Source organism: Heloderma suspectum, chromosome 1 (assembly GCF_057233095.1).
Source record: "Heloderma suspectum isolate Gila_16-S chromosome 1, 16-S_ref, whole genome shotgun sequence".
Classification (NCBI taxonomy): Eukaryota; Metazoa; Chordata; class Lepidosauria; order Squamata; family Helodermatidae; genus Heloderma; species Heloderma suspectum.
The window spans coordinates 360248920-360264202 of record NC_139458.1 but is presented as its reverse complement, the minus strand read 5'-3'; the positions used below and the strand labels follow the sequence as shown (position 1 = coordinate 360264202).

Sequence of the window (15283 nt, the reverse complement as noted above, 5' to 3'; positions counted from 1 at the left end):
CGAGCATTCACTGGATCCCCCATTAATTTTTTTTAATGTCACTGTTATTTGAAGATTCACATCATACAGAGTAACAGTAAAATTCATGCAGAACAATCCTGACCAAACTAAGTTTAAAGGTAAAGGTGTCCCCAACCAGTCGTGTCCAACTCTAGGGTGTGGTGCTCATCTCCATTTCTAAGCCGAAGAGCCAGCGCTGTCCGAAGACGCTTCCGTGGTCATGTGGCCGGCATGACTGAACACCAAGGTGCACGGAACGCTGTTACCTTTCCCGCCAAAGCGGTACCTATTTATCTACTTGCAATTTCTTGCTTTCAAACTGCTAGGTTGGCAGGAGCTGGGACTGAAGATGGGAGCTCACTCCGTCACGCGGCACTCGGGTCTCGAACTGCTGACCTGCCGACCTTCCGGTCCGCAGTTCAGCGTCTTAACTGCTAAGCCACCGCGGCCCAAAAAAAAAAAAAAAATTGGATCTCTAAACTAAGTTTAGAGATCCAATATTAAGAAACTATGACATGCTCAGTGCTGAGAACACCTCTGCCTTACTGAAGCACTCAGACAAGTAGCTGCCTCAACATAACTGAAATGAAGTAAAAATCCCAAATATTGAGTTCCATTGCATTCAATACACAGGGTAAGATATGCGCGAATTATGCAGTCATTTGTAGGGACAGAACACAAAGATCTTCTCAGACAAACTCTATATTAATAACAGAATAAGACTTTGATTGCAAACAAGGCTCAGGTTGTCTTAAGAGTTAATGTCAAATGATAGAATTTGGATCATATAGCTAGACCCTGGATGAAAGAAACACCATCACTTGAATACATCACATTGTGTTTTTTACACAAAGAACCTGATCCTATGCAAGTTTATTGGAGATCAGCTTATATACACCATTCTGAGGTCCTTGGAGAAAGGGCCAGATAAAAATAAATAATAAACTGTTTGTAATCTGCCCAAAGAACATTGGTTGTTGGGAAGATTAAAAATATAATAAATAAATAATAAATAAGAGTGCATGCATCTGGTTTTTCATTATAAGAGCAAGACTGAAGAGAGCTTCACTCCTACTTTTATGCTAAAAGGCGGCCTAAAAATAATTTTAAATAAATAAAATGTAATAAATACTAATGCTACACTCAGTCCCAGCATTCCAACACCACTGTAGCTTAAACAGGAAACTGGACCACTGAGCAACAAGAGGGAGGTACATGCACGCTCATGTGAATCCTGAGGTATGTACAAATACAAAAGTTAAAGAAAATGCAAAAAGGCTTTGGATATCGTTCCATCGGTGCAGTGCATGCCAGACTCAACCTGCTCCCTTACTATTACAAGGTATTCAGACCACAGAGGGCATGGCAGGCTTTCAATGACCATTGTGCAGGCTTCTAGTGGGAGGAGGGATGACTTAAGCAGGAGGGATAACAAGAGATATGCGGGGACGGGGGAGAGAAAAAAAGAGAACCAAATGAGGATAGACTGAGGTGGTGACAACACAAGCAGTTGGGAGAAAGAAGCAAGATGTGAGAGGAGGCAGAGGATGGACAACAAAAGCAGGATGGAGAATGAGAGGAGAGGGGGAAGATGAAACTCAACAAACAAGAGAGGATGGGCAGGAACAAGAGGGGGGTGTCACTGGATGAAGAACAGAACACAGAGGAGAAAAAAGGAAGAGGGGTATGAAATGGGCGGTACAGCAGTGAGTGAGACCCAGAACAGTGACAGGTGGGGGAAGGGAAAGGAAAGTCAGAAGTGAAGGTTGTGTGGGGTATTCAACTCTTCAATTACCCCAAACAACATTTTGTTGTGGGTTCCCACTTCTTTCTCCAGATTATGTAGCTTGAGCAAAACTCTCTAGTGATGCGTAATACAGAGTCAGAGCCAAACTAGCTCCTAAGTGTGTTTAAAAATCTGGGCTGAAATGGGATTCATTAATTTATAAATAAATAAGTAAATAAAATTATTTGAGCCATGTATTTAACCACTCACCTGGTCATCACAGGAGACAAGAATTATATGCAGGTGAGAGAACTGTGGGCTGCTGGAGGGAGAGAGTACAGTTCAGAAACACAGGGGGTTGCCTGCCACCTCCACACCCAGCACAGAAATCAGGCCTGCAAAAGTATTTGCTAGCCTTTTTCTTGTTCATAAAGGGGGATGAAAGAGAAGGGGCAAAACACTGCATCTACCAACACCTCTTATGAGTAAAAAGCGGACTAGTAGCTTTTGTGGGCTTATTTACAAGGCTTTATTATTCCCTCTTGAGGGAAGGATCAATGCATATCTCTATGCTTTCCTTCAAATACAGTACAGGTATGCCAAGAACAAATAATTTATATATTGTGCAGAGCCTTTGAGAACTAGGCTTTTAAGCCACTGCTCCTGCTTATACTCTTTGGCTTGGATCCGGAGTTGCCTTTCCACAAGAAGATGGGCTCCTTGAAGGAATTCCAGTCCAGCAGAGGCTCCCAAGTGGTAGAAGGGGGGACGGGACTTTTTTGGCTGCTTTCCCCTTGACCCAGCTTCATCTCCTATGCTGTTCCATAGGGTTTCCCATGGGGGAGGGGGACATAGAGAGCTGCAGGGGAAAGGATGAATCAGTGAAAACTGCCTCCCCCAACTTCTGCTGTTCCATAAGGTTTCCTGGGGGTGGGGGGGGGGGCCCTAGAGGGCTTCAGGGGAAAGGATGAATCAGTGAAAACTGCCTCCTCTAATTTCTGCAAGCAGCAGCATCCCTTAAGCAGAGTTGATCAACTACAGAAAGAAGTATTAGTTATGGTAATGTTTCTACTGAAACATGAAATTGCAATTTGTCTTTTCCCACAACAAAAATGATAACACATTTAGCTTTGCCTTGCCTTTCCACAGTAGCTCAATTGTATATCGGCTTTTGTTACACTTTACAAACTGTGTCAACATGAAGCTTTTACAATACACTTACAGCAAACATTTGAAATGCAGAATACGCAACTTAAGAAAGTAGCCAATCACTGAGTAAACATTTCTGAAAGAACAAAAAAATTATTTGCCTAGTTAACAGATTGCCTAGACTCAGAACTACTCTGGTTTCACTAGAGTTCTAAATTCAATTTAGGAAAGGATTTCAAAAGGACTACCACACAACAAAGGGCTTGATCCAGTCCTACCATATATACAAGGCTACAAGCAGAGGGACTCTTAAGCAGGACTTGGGGAAGCTGAATGGGAATATGAGACATCCTAACCCCTCCCATTCCCCTCAATGGCCTGATGCAATATTTGCAAGTGTGCCTATCCATGGTGGGAGCTCTATAGTAATCCCTCCACACATGGGTATTAAGCCTGCAGTATTTATTTATCAGGACCTTAGCTTCGTTTAAAAAAGTCTTATTTCACCTTTGCTTAGTATATTTCAAATACATGTATGTGAAATCAAGGCCAGTCAATAAAATATCTATAGATGTACATTTTCAGGTTTAACAAATATGTGCATGCAGTTGTTGAATATACAACTCCTAACATTTTTTTAAATATCATCATATGCACCCTTAGGAGAAAGATAAATATCAGGACAACAGGTACTGGCCAAACCTTGCAGGCCTGCTTTAGGTGGCTGTGAATGAGTCTTGGGCTTGCACACACCCCTCCTCTGCCTGAAAGGAGTAGGAGTGAAAACTTCCACTTTACAACAAGCCACAGTTGTGTGTTCTACCCAAGCTAGAGGAAACTGTGGCTTGTTCTAACCGGTTAGTTAAACTAGTAACTAAATTTTGGACCTCTAGGGCTTGTCTTAAGCCCAAGTTAATGAAAGCTAGTATAGCATAATGGCTAAGAGACTGAGCTAAAATAAGAAAGTCCCCAGTTCAAATCTTATCTCTGCCTCAGTCCACATCTGGAGTAGATTTTGGAGCAGTCTCCAACCCTTCAGAGCAGATTTTGGGAGGGCTGCAGCATGGAGAGGGAATTGCCCCCCTCCCCATTCCACTGATGGAAGCAGTTCCGTCACCGGATGAGCTAAACCCCAAGATTTAAAATTTTCTGCCAGTGCTCAAACATGAGCCCCCCACCCCACACACAAAGTAAGCTTATGTAAACACTGCAGTTGGCAGTCAAGTTACAGAAACGGGTATTTCACAAGCAGCTGCAACACTACCATATATCTACCACCACATTTAATGTAGTGCATTATCATTGCATTGTTGTCTTTTTCATTTGTGTTTTAAAGATTAACTACTGACATCAACCAGAAACTGGAAGGATTCATAAATATTTTTCTTTAGTACCTACTAAAAGTAACATCATGCTTCTCTCTCTCTCTCTCTCTCTCTCTCTCTCTCTCTCTCACACACACACACACACACACACACACACAGGCCCTTCTTTCGTTAAAGTGTAAATAGTCAAAGAAGGAAAGAACGAGTGTCCTCTGCTAATTTGTGAAAGAGTTTCCTAATCACAATTAGAAATTAAAAGCATGTAAGTTCAAGCTATTGGCCCAAGCCAACATGTACATAACCTTGGTCAGAGAATCAGCAATAATACTGAACTATTTGTCGGGAGGCTACTATTTGTAAGAGGGAACTGGCCCCTGCTGTCCCTTCCCAGATTATCAGCACTAGTGCCAGTTAACTCAGAAGCTGCTATATGTGCATGAGCAACTGAATTATTGTGATGCCAAATCCTCTCAATAATGCCCAGCTTGCCATGTATGATAAAAATCAGAGTACTAAAAGTACTAAAATCCGGATGAGTAGTAGATAGGCTCGCTATGATATTATTTAGGGCACACTACTCATCCCGAAAACTTTTAAAATGTGTAATTTGGAATTACTCCTCTCTTCCACACCCTGAAGCAATAGATTAGAAAGACAGAAAGTTTACACTAATCTCCCCAAAGTCATATTATCTGGTTTTTGCTCCTGTTCACCAATAAAACAAGAAAAATGCAAGATCTCCATTTTCATAATGGACAAAAGCCCTTTTTGCCAACACAGATTTTAGTGAAAAAGAACAGTATAAGTAATAGCATTACCTTCATAAGTGTGATAGTTGTAGTAGGCAAAGTGATTCCTTCTCCCTGGGGTTAGAAAACACATGCACAGGACCCAGGTGAAGGCAGCATCAGCAGAACAGATACCATGCAGAACATGCGGAGGAGGGCAGAGAAAAGAAAAGATAGGAAAGAGTGAAACTGTAAGCCAACAACACTTACTCAATTTAAAAGGATGCAGTGCTTTTAACGCTTTCAACTTTAAAAACTGCACAGAATATATAGACATTGATGTTGTGGATGGATTAATACGATTAAGTAGTTGGCAACAAGCTGCTAGAAGAAAGCACAGAAAAATCACCAAGCAAAATGGAAAGGCCATCATTAGCTGTATACAGGCTAGAAGCTTACTTCACTTTACACTTTCATTTTGTTTTATAAACGTCTTCCACTCATTTATTGTCTATGAGTGTACCAGGATACCATCCTACACATTATAAAAACACAGAATACTATCATGGTATACCCACCCATGACCCTAGTTTCCCATACAGAGTAGTCCCAGATTACAGGACAGAAGAGCATACTCTCTGGATGTTGTTAGGTGTGATATTTTCCCTACACAGAGATATGTGCATGAAAAAGAGCATGTGTACTATCACATACGAAAGAAAGGTGAGTTTATTCTGCTGCAAGTACATAGATTGGGCACCCACCATAACTAATTGTTGCCCAGACTGTGTACTCATGGCAAAACAAATTTTCACGTCCAATTTCATGTCTTATGATGAACAAAATTTCCTACATTCATACAAAGTGGGTTTCTAAGAAGCAGAGGAACTAGAGATCAAATCGCCAACATTCGCTGGATCATTGCGAAAGCAAGAGAATTCCAGAAAAACATCTATTTCTGCTTCATTGACTACGCGAAAGCCTTTGATTGTGTGGATCACAACAAACTCTGGCAAATTCTTAAAGAGATGGGAGTACCAGACCACCTTACCTGTCTCCTGAGAAACCTGTACGAGGGTCAAGAAGCAACAGTAAGGACCAGACATGGAACAACCGATTGGTTCAACAGTGGGAAAGGAGTACGACAAGGCTGCATATTGTCGCCCTGCTTATTTAACTTATATGCAGAGTACATCATGAGAAATGCCGGGTTGGATGAATCACAGGTCAGAATTCAGATTGCTGGGAGAATTATCAACAACCTCAGATACGCAGACGATACCACCCTAATGGCAGAAAGTGAAGAAGATCTAAAGAGCCTCTTGTTGAGGGTGAAAGTGGAGAGTGCAAAAGCTGGTTTGAAACTTAACATTAAAAAAACTAAGATCATGGCATCTGGCCCCATCACTTCCTGGCATATAGAAGGGGAAGAAATGGAAGCAGTGACATATTTTATTTTCTTGGGCTCCAAGATCACCGCAGACGGTGACTGTAGCCATGAAATTAAAAGACACTTGCTCCTTGGGAGGAAAGCTATGGCAAACCCAGACAGCATAGTAAGAAGCAGAGACATCACCTTGCCGACAAAGGTCCGTATAATCAAAGCTATGGTTTTCCCAGTAGAAATGTATGGCTGTGAGAGCTGGACTATAAGGAAGGCTGAGCGCCGAAGAATGGATGCTTTCGAACTGTGGTGCTGGAGAAGACTCTTACGAGTCCCCTGGACTGCAAAGAGGTCAAATCAGTCCATCCTAAAGGAAATCAACCCTGAGTGCTCATTGGAAGGACAGATACTGAAGCTGAAGCTCAAATATTTTGGCCACCTAATGCGAAGAGAAAACTCACTGGAAAAGACCCTGATGCTGGGAAAGATTGAAGGCAAAAGGAGAAGGGGTCGGCAGAGGATGAGATGGCTAGATAGCATCACCGATGCAATGAATATGAACTTGAGCACACTCCAGGAGAGAGTGGAGGACAGGAAGGCCTGGCGTGCTATGGTCCATGGGGTCATGAAGAGTCGGACACGACTTAACGACTGAAGAAAAATATTTCATACATTCAAAGCTGCATATTCTTTCTGGCAAGAAGAAAACTTGTTGGAACCATTATTATTGCCTCCACCATCTCTTACACCTTCCCTTCAGAGGCATGGATTCAGCAGTAGGGAAGGCCCAGAACAAGAAAAAATGCCCGTGAATTTTTCTTCTTCTAAGTATAGATCTATCTACATGGGTAAAATTCCTTCATAAGGGGCAGAACCAAAATTAGCTTTCAAAGCATGAGGAACTACCCCTCACAGCCCCTAAGGGGAGACAAGCTGCACGAACATTAGAAAAGGCCTCTTCAACACCACTATTTTTTTTACCCTGAAAAGATTAAAACTGTGGTATACTACTTAGCTGGAATGCTACTAGATACTATTACTATTGTATTCATAAGCTGTACAGTGCTTTGTTTATGAAACACAAGATACATAATGGCTGAGTATGTTAAATCCATAATAAAATTCAAGTTATGAATTATAACCAAAATGCTCAAATGAAACTCACAACTCCTACCAATGAAAAACTGGTACCAATATTTTTATTACCTCCTTCAGCATCACCTGAAGTATGCACTTTGTATGTACAGAGCATGTGCATACACTAATAACACTAATATATACTAATTACATACTGATTTGTGGGAAATATAAAACGTCCTTCAATAGCTTTCAAATTTGTACTTAACCAAGTCAATTGAGCTAACCACAAAAGGATGCAGTCAATACAAAAGTTTGCCAGCCATAACCTCCAACAGTCCAGTAAATTACTACACTGGAAAACCATGACACATCCTTCAAGATATCTATTATCTGCCATGTGAGCAATATCTGGAACCCCAAAGTATCTTTTTCTACATGCAGATTATTACAAGACACACATAGTGGCATGTTGATTAAGAATTTATATGCCATCCTTCAATAAAAAAAAAGTTCAAATAAAATATAACGCTCTAAATACATAGTAAAACAACAACAGTGACAAAAAAAGCAGCAGATAAAGGCAGCATAAAACAGCACAGATAAAACTGGGTTAAAAGGCACGGGAAAATTAAAAGGTCTTCACCTGCAGAGTATTCTATGTCCAGGGTGATCCCAACAAAAAGGCCTTCCCCACCTCACCTCATATAGGAAGGATGCTCAAGAGGCAGGCAAATGATCTCAGTGTATGGGCAGACTCATGTTGGAGAAGGTTATCCTTCAGGTATCCAGTCCCCAAGCCATTTATGGCTTTAAAGGCAAGCACCAGGACTTTGAATTGTGCATGGAAATAGACCAGAGTGCACTGTTGCTAAAGTACTGGCAAAATTTGTTCCCATTGTGTGAGCCTGGCTAGAAACCTAGACACTGCATGTTAAACTAACTGCATTTTCAGAACAGTCTACAAGCACAACTTGGCATTCAAATCACAATCATAGGTGTTGTTGTTTTTTAAAAAGAAAGGAATAAACCGGAGAGTTAAAAAGTGAAGCTATTCTAAACTGTGCAGTATACTATAGGAAAAGAATTACAGTAACATCTTTTTTTTATCAATACACTATCTGTGATGCCACAGTGGCTCTCATGCAACAAGCAATAATCTCCAAACTGTGCACCAGTGTATGCGAGTGCACTAAAAAGAACTGATCCTGTGCTACCAGGAACAAGTTAAATTACAGTATTCCATGAGCCCAAACTACTCACCCACAGAGGGGTATCTCCACTGTGTGCCTGCATTATTTACTGCTCTGACTTTCCCTCCTTGCAAATCAGCCTCCACTAAGGCAGGTAATTCTGCCATGACTCTGCATTGGATGCAACTGGATATGCAGGTTGTTCACCTGTAACTGCAGTTCTTTGAGTGATCATCTGTGCATTCATACATATGAGCTCTGTGCCTGCACAGAGCCTTGTTCGAGGAACTTCTATAGCTGAGGAAAACGCTTTTGGCACGAACCCTCCCGCACAGTCTACTCCGCATGTCTCAGCAGGTTCCTGCCTATCTCCTTAGTTCCTTGAGACCAAGTAGTTGGCCTCTATACCAAGGAGAATTTCTCACCTCGACATCAATAACAACTGCGACATCGAAGTGGGGAAGGTGGGTGGGCTGTGTGAATGCACAGATGACCACTCAAAGAACTACAGCTATAGGTTAGCAACTTGTGGTCTCTGTGCATCACACATATGGACAAATAACAAGCTGACTTACCAGAGGTGGGTAGTGAGCTCTGATGTCCTATTGGAAGATTGATGACAGGACTGCTTGACCAAAGCTGCAGTCTTCTTTCACTTGAAGATCAAGTTTACAGTGGGAGTTGAAAGTTGATGGTCTCAACCATGTCGCAGCCCCACATAAGTCCGGTATCAACACACCCCTCCTGAAAGCAGTCGAGGTGGATACACTTGTAGTTGAATGGGCTTTAATTGGACCATCCAGATGCAATCCAGCAAGCTCATAGGCTAGCTTTATAGCATGTACAATCCAAGCAGCAAGCCTGCGAGACAAGACTTGCAATCCCTTTTTAGGGAGCCCATAGCACACAAGAAGTCTTTGTGGCTCAGTTCCTGCATTATAGAATGCGAGTGCTCCACACACATTCAAGATATAAAGTACAGTCTCCAACTGGGACAATGGGGAAGTTAAGAAGGTGGGTAGGATAATGTCCTGATTCAGGTGGAAGTCCAATACAACTTTCGGTAGAAATGCCGGGTCCAGATGGAGAACAGCCCTGTACTTTTGAAAGATAAGGTAGGGAGAATCTATTCTCAATGAGCAAAGTTCATTAATCTCCATGCTGTTGTAATGGCAATTAAAAATGACACTTTCCAGGAAAGGGGTGTCAAATCGACCCTAGCCAAAGGTTCAAATGGTTTGGAAGTTAATATCTTTAAAACAACTGACAAACTCCATTGTGAAATAAAACTCCTAGTGGAGGTGTCTTGGAGTCAGCTTATGAGCCGTTTGTAACACTTCCTGAACCTTCTTGGAGCAATGAGTCACCAGTGAGTTTTCCTAGCTGTAAACTTGAGCGTGTCGTGGTCTGGATGGTGAAACGACCTTGATCCATGTTCAAGAATGACAGTATCGAAGGCATTTTGAGATATTCCCCATTCACCAACTTGAGAAGTGGAGTGAACCACGGTTGCCTGGGCCACCACGGCATTATCAGAATGCAATCTGTTCTCTCCTTTCAAATCTTTTGCAGGACTCCTGCTATTAGAGGGAACGGGGGAAACAGGTAAAATAAGCGTCCGGACCAACAAAGTTGGAACACAACCCCTAGTGATCTTTTGCCCATTCCTCCTCTGGAGCAAAATTTGTGACAAATTGCATTCTGGACTGTTGTGAAAAGATCTGTAGTAGGTGTTGTCCCATCTCCGAAACCCAAGGTTGAGGGAGGATTGGGACAGCTGCAACTCATGGGATACCTGGGAAATCTGGATCAAGGAGTCTGCCAGAATATTGTCTTTGCCCTTTGACAAACTTTTTTGTCCTTATGAACTCATTGAGATTTTGGAGATCCAAGATGGGCCAAAGTCCCCCATCTCCTCTCTTCAGTGCTGTGACATAGCAGGAAAAAACCCGTCTATCACTTGGTACAGTATGACTCTTCAAATGGCACCCTTTTTCAAAAGCGTATCTTTCTCTGTTTTCAGAACTTCTGATGGCACAGTCACTTTCACGTACCGGGGGGGGGGGGAGATTTCAAATTCTATGCTGTATCCAAATTGGATGATGTCAAGGACCCACACATCCAAAGTTATAGCCATCGAAGTTGGTAGGAAATGAGATAGCAGGAAACCAACAATTGGAGGAACGAAATTGGGATGAAGGTGGTGTTGAATTACGTCAAAGTCTCTGTGTGGAAGAGTTGTCCCCTTTAGGACAAGACTGGCGAAAGTGAGAAGATGGTTGTTGTTTTCTTTACCATTGATGGTTAAACCTGGAGGTTGGGTCCTGGTACTGGCGTGGTTGATAGGTAGGCTGCTGTCGGAACCACTTCCTTTGTCTATATGGTACATGCTGATATTGCTGTAAAATCCCCATCTTTTTTGCTATTTCTTGCCTTCTGTATGGCATTCATCATCTCATCAGTTTTAGCATTGAAGAGGCCCTTCCTGTCAGATGGAAGGTACTCAATATGGACCTTGCTTCTGGGGTTAGGCCCACCGACCTAAGCCAAGCATTTCTCCAAAGAGCCACCGCTCCTATCATCACTTTTGCATCACAATTGGTCTAGTGGTGTGTGGTGTTGATTTCTCGACACAACAATTTTACTGCTTCTGTCTGAAAAATTCTAGCCAGCTCTTGTTGGTCTTCTGGAAGGTAGTCACAGAGTGCTCCAATTTTTTCCCATAAGAAAAATTGGTATCTAGACATCGTGGCTTGATAATTGGCCAAAGTCCTGTTCAGTGGAGGAATAGACTTGTCTGCCCAACACATCCAAACAGCACCCTTCTTTATCAGCCAGTGAGGCATGGATCTTCTGAGATTTTCCCTGCGAAGATTCTACAATAATAGAGTTAGGGTGAGGATGGGTAAACAAAAACCAGCATCTTTCTCTTGCACCTTATATAGCAATCCCAAACTTTTCAACATAGGAGCAATGGATGAAGGGGCCTTCCATGATTTCTTGACAGTTTGGAGTAGATTAGGAAGAAATAGAATAGAAACTGGTGCTGAGGTTTTGGTGTATATAACATCCAAGACTGGATCTTGCATATTTCCAGCAGATTGTTGCAGTTCTACTCCCAATGATTGAGCCATCCTTAAGATCTGATCAGCAAAATGATAAAGATCCTCTAAAGCTGAAGCGCCTTCCTGCATACCCACAATCTTGTCAGGGGATGAGATGGAGGGAGGGACAAAGGAGATCAATGACAGGTCTCACTGACAGTCCTCAATCAACTGCAGAGAAGTTGCCTCTCCACAGTCTGCAGCCCCACTCCTCTCCCTTAGTACAGACTTTGGAGAAGGAGAGGATGGGCTAAGATAGTTGAAGCTGTAACTTCAGTAGCAACTGGTGATGGTATACCCTTTGAGTATGGTCAGCTTCCCAACAACATGGATCAGGGAGGAACCGGAGGTGGAGGCAGAAATGGATCCTCCACTGGTGGCCTCAAAAGCGCTGGTGCTGGATGGTAATGAGGGGACGCGGCCCCCAGATAGTGAGTATGATCAGGAAAATCTCTAGCACCACACCAGTCATCATATGGATATTGTATTTGTGGAGGAAGAGGCCAATCACAGTATTGGCTCCAATCATGAGCAGGCAATCATACCCTATGATATCCCTCTCACAACATTCACAGTATGGCACATTGGATCTCTCAGAGAGGAGCAAGTCTGGGGAAGTACATGGAGGAAACACTTCCTCAGTACTGACATGGATGGGATCTGTGGCTGCTGCAAAGAATCATGGATAATTGTTGGAGGTGACAGATCTCTAAATTCCCCTTCAGATGTCGAAGCTGTACGCATCGGTTCTTGCAACGATATCGACAGGACCCTTGGTACCAACTTCGATACCGATGGTGCTCTTGGTATAGGAGATTCCAACAGTGGTGGAGGCAGCAGAATCTGAGTCTCCTGAATAACAGTAAGTTCAGAAACAGGTTTATTGTGTGCTTTGTTCTTTTCTTGACCTCTTGACCTCTTGACGATCTACAGCAAGCTAATGACAAAGCTGTGGCAGTGGCTACATTTTGGCAGAACAAAATTTGATCTGGACACGAAATAAATTCTTGACCTTGGCCGAAGTCTTAGGAGCTCTAGCTTTTTTTGAGAGACTGTGAGGAAATGGTCAGGGGTAGGCAGGTCTGTCTGGCCCATGGTTAGAGCCAGGGACTTGCATGGCGGTGATGAGATTTGTGCCTTCTCCGACATTACCTGAGGCTATATTTTGGGAGCCTTTGAAGGGGCAGAATCCACAGCTTCTACCACCTTTTCCCACAATATAGCTTTTAAGCAGTCTGATCAGTCACCTTAGTCTTTTCTGTGAAATTCATACAATGGCAGCAGGTCTCTACAATGTGAGCCTCCCCCAGGCAAAACAAACAGAGAGAATGTCCGTCTGCGGGGTAGCTTGCTGCTGCAATGAATACATTTAGAGAAAGGGGCCCTAATGGTCATGTGAGCCTCTCAGCAATTTGAGATTGTAAAAAACAATATTAAACAAGATTAATGAACTAATTAATCTAATTGGTGGTGGGGGGAGACACAGGAAATAGAGAAGAAGAAAAGACCTAAGTACTTCACCTCCCTACAAAAATCTTCAAAAAGAGATGAAGTTCCAACAAGGCGTCCTCTCAGCAAGGCGGTCGAAAGAGAACTGAGGAGATAGGCATGTACCCACTGGGACATGCGCAGTGGAAGGTGGGGGAGAGTTCCCGCTAAAAGCATTTTCCCCAGCTAGAGACGTTTCCTGAACTAGGCATACGTGCGATGCACAGAGACCACAGTGAAGAACAATTGCTCCTGATGAACAGATGCAAAGACCTATCTGCCTTCAGAAATGGCCACCCATTCCATCTCTGAATGAGTCACTGAACTGGACTTGCCTCCTTCTGATCAGAAGCCATTCTTTGATTCATACCAAAATATATGCAATGAGCTCCTCTAAGGACAAGTAATCGTCATCATACACACCCTAAAAATAAACCTTTGTGGGTATAAGAATTATTTTTTAAAAAAATCACCTCCTACAATATTTTTAAATGCATCTCAGCTATAAAAAAATTGGGAAACACCAAATTAAACAGCTCAAGTATCATCTCCCTAAACCATTACTAACAATAGTAACAGTTAGGATCAAAAAGTGCCCAGCTGCATGTGAAAGGTGTATTCCACATGGAAGAAACCTTTTAGACTTTGCTGTAAAATGCTGTGCAAGAAAAATGAAACAAAAATGATGTATGTTCTTGGCCAAGCAGAAGGCTGAGAAATATTTATAGACTCTACCTATTGCAGCACCATGTGAATTCTTGTGCAAGCTTTGGAGAACAGTAGAAGTGGCTATTTTCCTTCAGTTTATTGTTCTCTGGATGCAATCCAGCATTTAGGGTAGGCATATAATGCGGTTTCAACCACACTGCTTAGGTTTTAACTCTATGCAGCATATGTATGAACTAATGGCAATAAAAGGGCATTATCTTAATATTTTTTAGTATGATTCCCATGTACCCAACATTTTATCTAACATATCTAAAACTATACTCAACCAAAGAGCTACCATGGCTTTTTTTGGTAATCTTAAAGTTACCTTTTGAAACTGCAAACAACCCCTCCCTCCCAACTCTATTCTATAAAGTACCACAAATGCAAGATTAACTCTAAATGCAAGGTGTTCTATACATGAATCAATACTGTTTAAAAAAAAATTCTTACCTGGACTTAGTTCAACCAGATAAGGTAGTTTCTCTGGAGGAAGGGAAGAACCATAAGCAGACCCGTCAACTTTTTCCTTCCCTTTTAATGGCTTTCCATCAACTTGTTTCTTCAACTTCTTTGGGACATAATCAGGAGGCCGCCTTTTTAACTGAAAGACCAGTATCCCTAAAGCCCAGAACCACAAACAAATCACCTGAGTTCTGTCATGTACTTAACATAGGCATAAGTCTCATTCATATAAAACAGTAAATGATCAAATACACTGAAGAGACTGTGCTCTTCTAAACAGTAATTATCCAATTAACACTGAATTTAGATTAGGATTAGAAAACTAGAAGATTTTCTATTCAACAGAATTTCATGACTGTTCTCTAAGATCCAGTGATCTTAGTATAAAGTATATAGGTAGCTATGTATTTTATTATAAAAGTTACACCCTGCTAACTAGTCCTGCAGGTCCTCTTAAGGCAGTCAATATGACCATCACTAAAAATTGCGCAATTTATGCCTAGTTTAAATTGTGTTATGCTAACACCCACTGGAGCAATCCACTTTAGCTTCATTTCTTCAGAATCCTCAGGATTCAGTCAGAACAAGTGACAGTACCTCATTTTATCCTCATATGAACCTTGCACTAAGATGACACATAGTGACTAGTGCAAAGCCACATGAGCAGTGACTAAAGAAATACTTTCAGTATGTAGTGGGACACTTAAACTTTATTGTTCTTAAAGTAACTGAAGAGCTCAATGCAAAAGGAAGTCATTACTGAATTCAAAGATGAATTCCCTATTTTAAGCAGTTTTGTGTTAATATTGGTTGCATTCACATGTAATGCCCAGCCATTGTTTCGCTTGGAAAAAAGAAGGGTAAGGAGAGACATGATAGAGGTCTACAGAATTATGCATGGTGTGGAGAATGTAGATAGGAAGACATTTTTCTCCC

At 41.9% G+C, this 15283-nt stretch overlaps 1 protein-coding gene across 18 annotated transcripts in view; it reads right to left on the bottom strand.

The window, feature by feature from the left end:
• Window positions 1-15283, bottom strand: part of AFDN (afadin, adherens junction formation factor) — a 151366-nt gene that overhangs the window by 73031 nt on the left and 63052 nt on the right. For 11 of the 18 annotated variants that reach the window (XM_084828010.1, XM_084828013.1, XM_084828015.1 and 8 more), the window contains exons 8-9: window positions 14336-14503; window positions 5019-5063 (exon numbers count right to left, since the gene is read on the bottom strand). In XM_084828010.1, coding sequence (XP_084684136.1) covers window positions 5019-5063; window positions 14336-14503 — 213 coding nt within the window. The remainder of the gene's footprint in view (window positions 1-5018; window positions 5064-14335; window positions 14504-15283) is intronic. The other 7 variants (XM_084828018.1, XM_084828019.1, XM_084828020.1 and 4 more) reach the window with 1 other exon arrangement.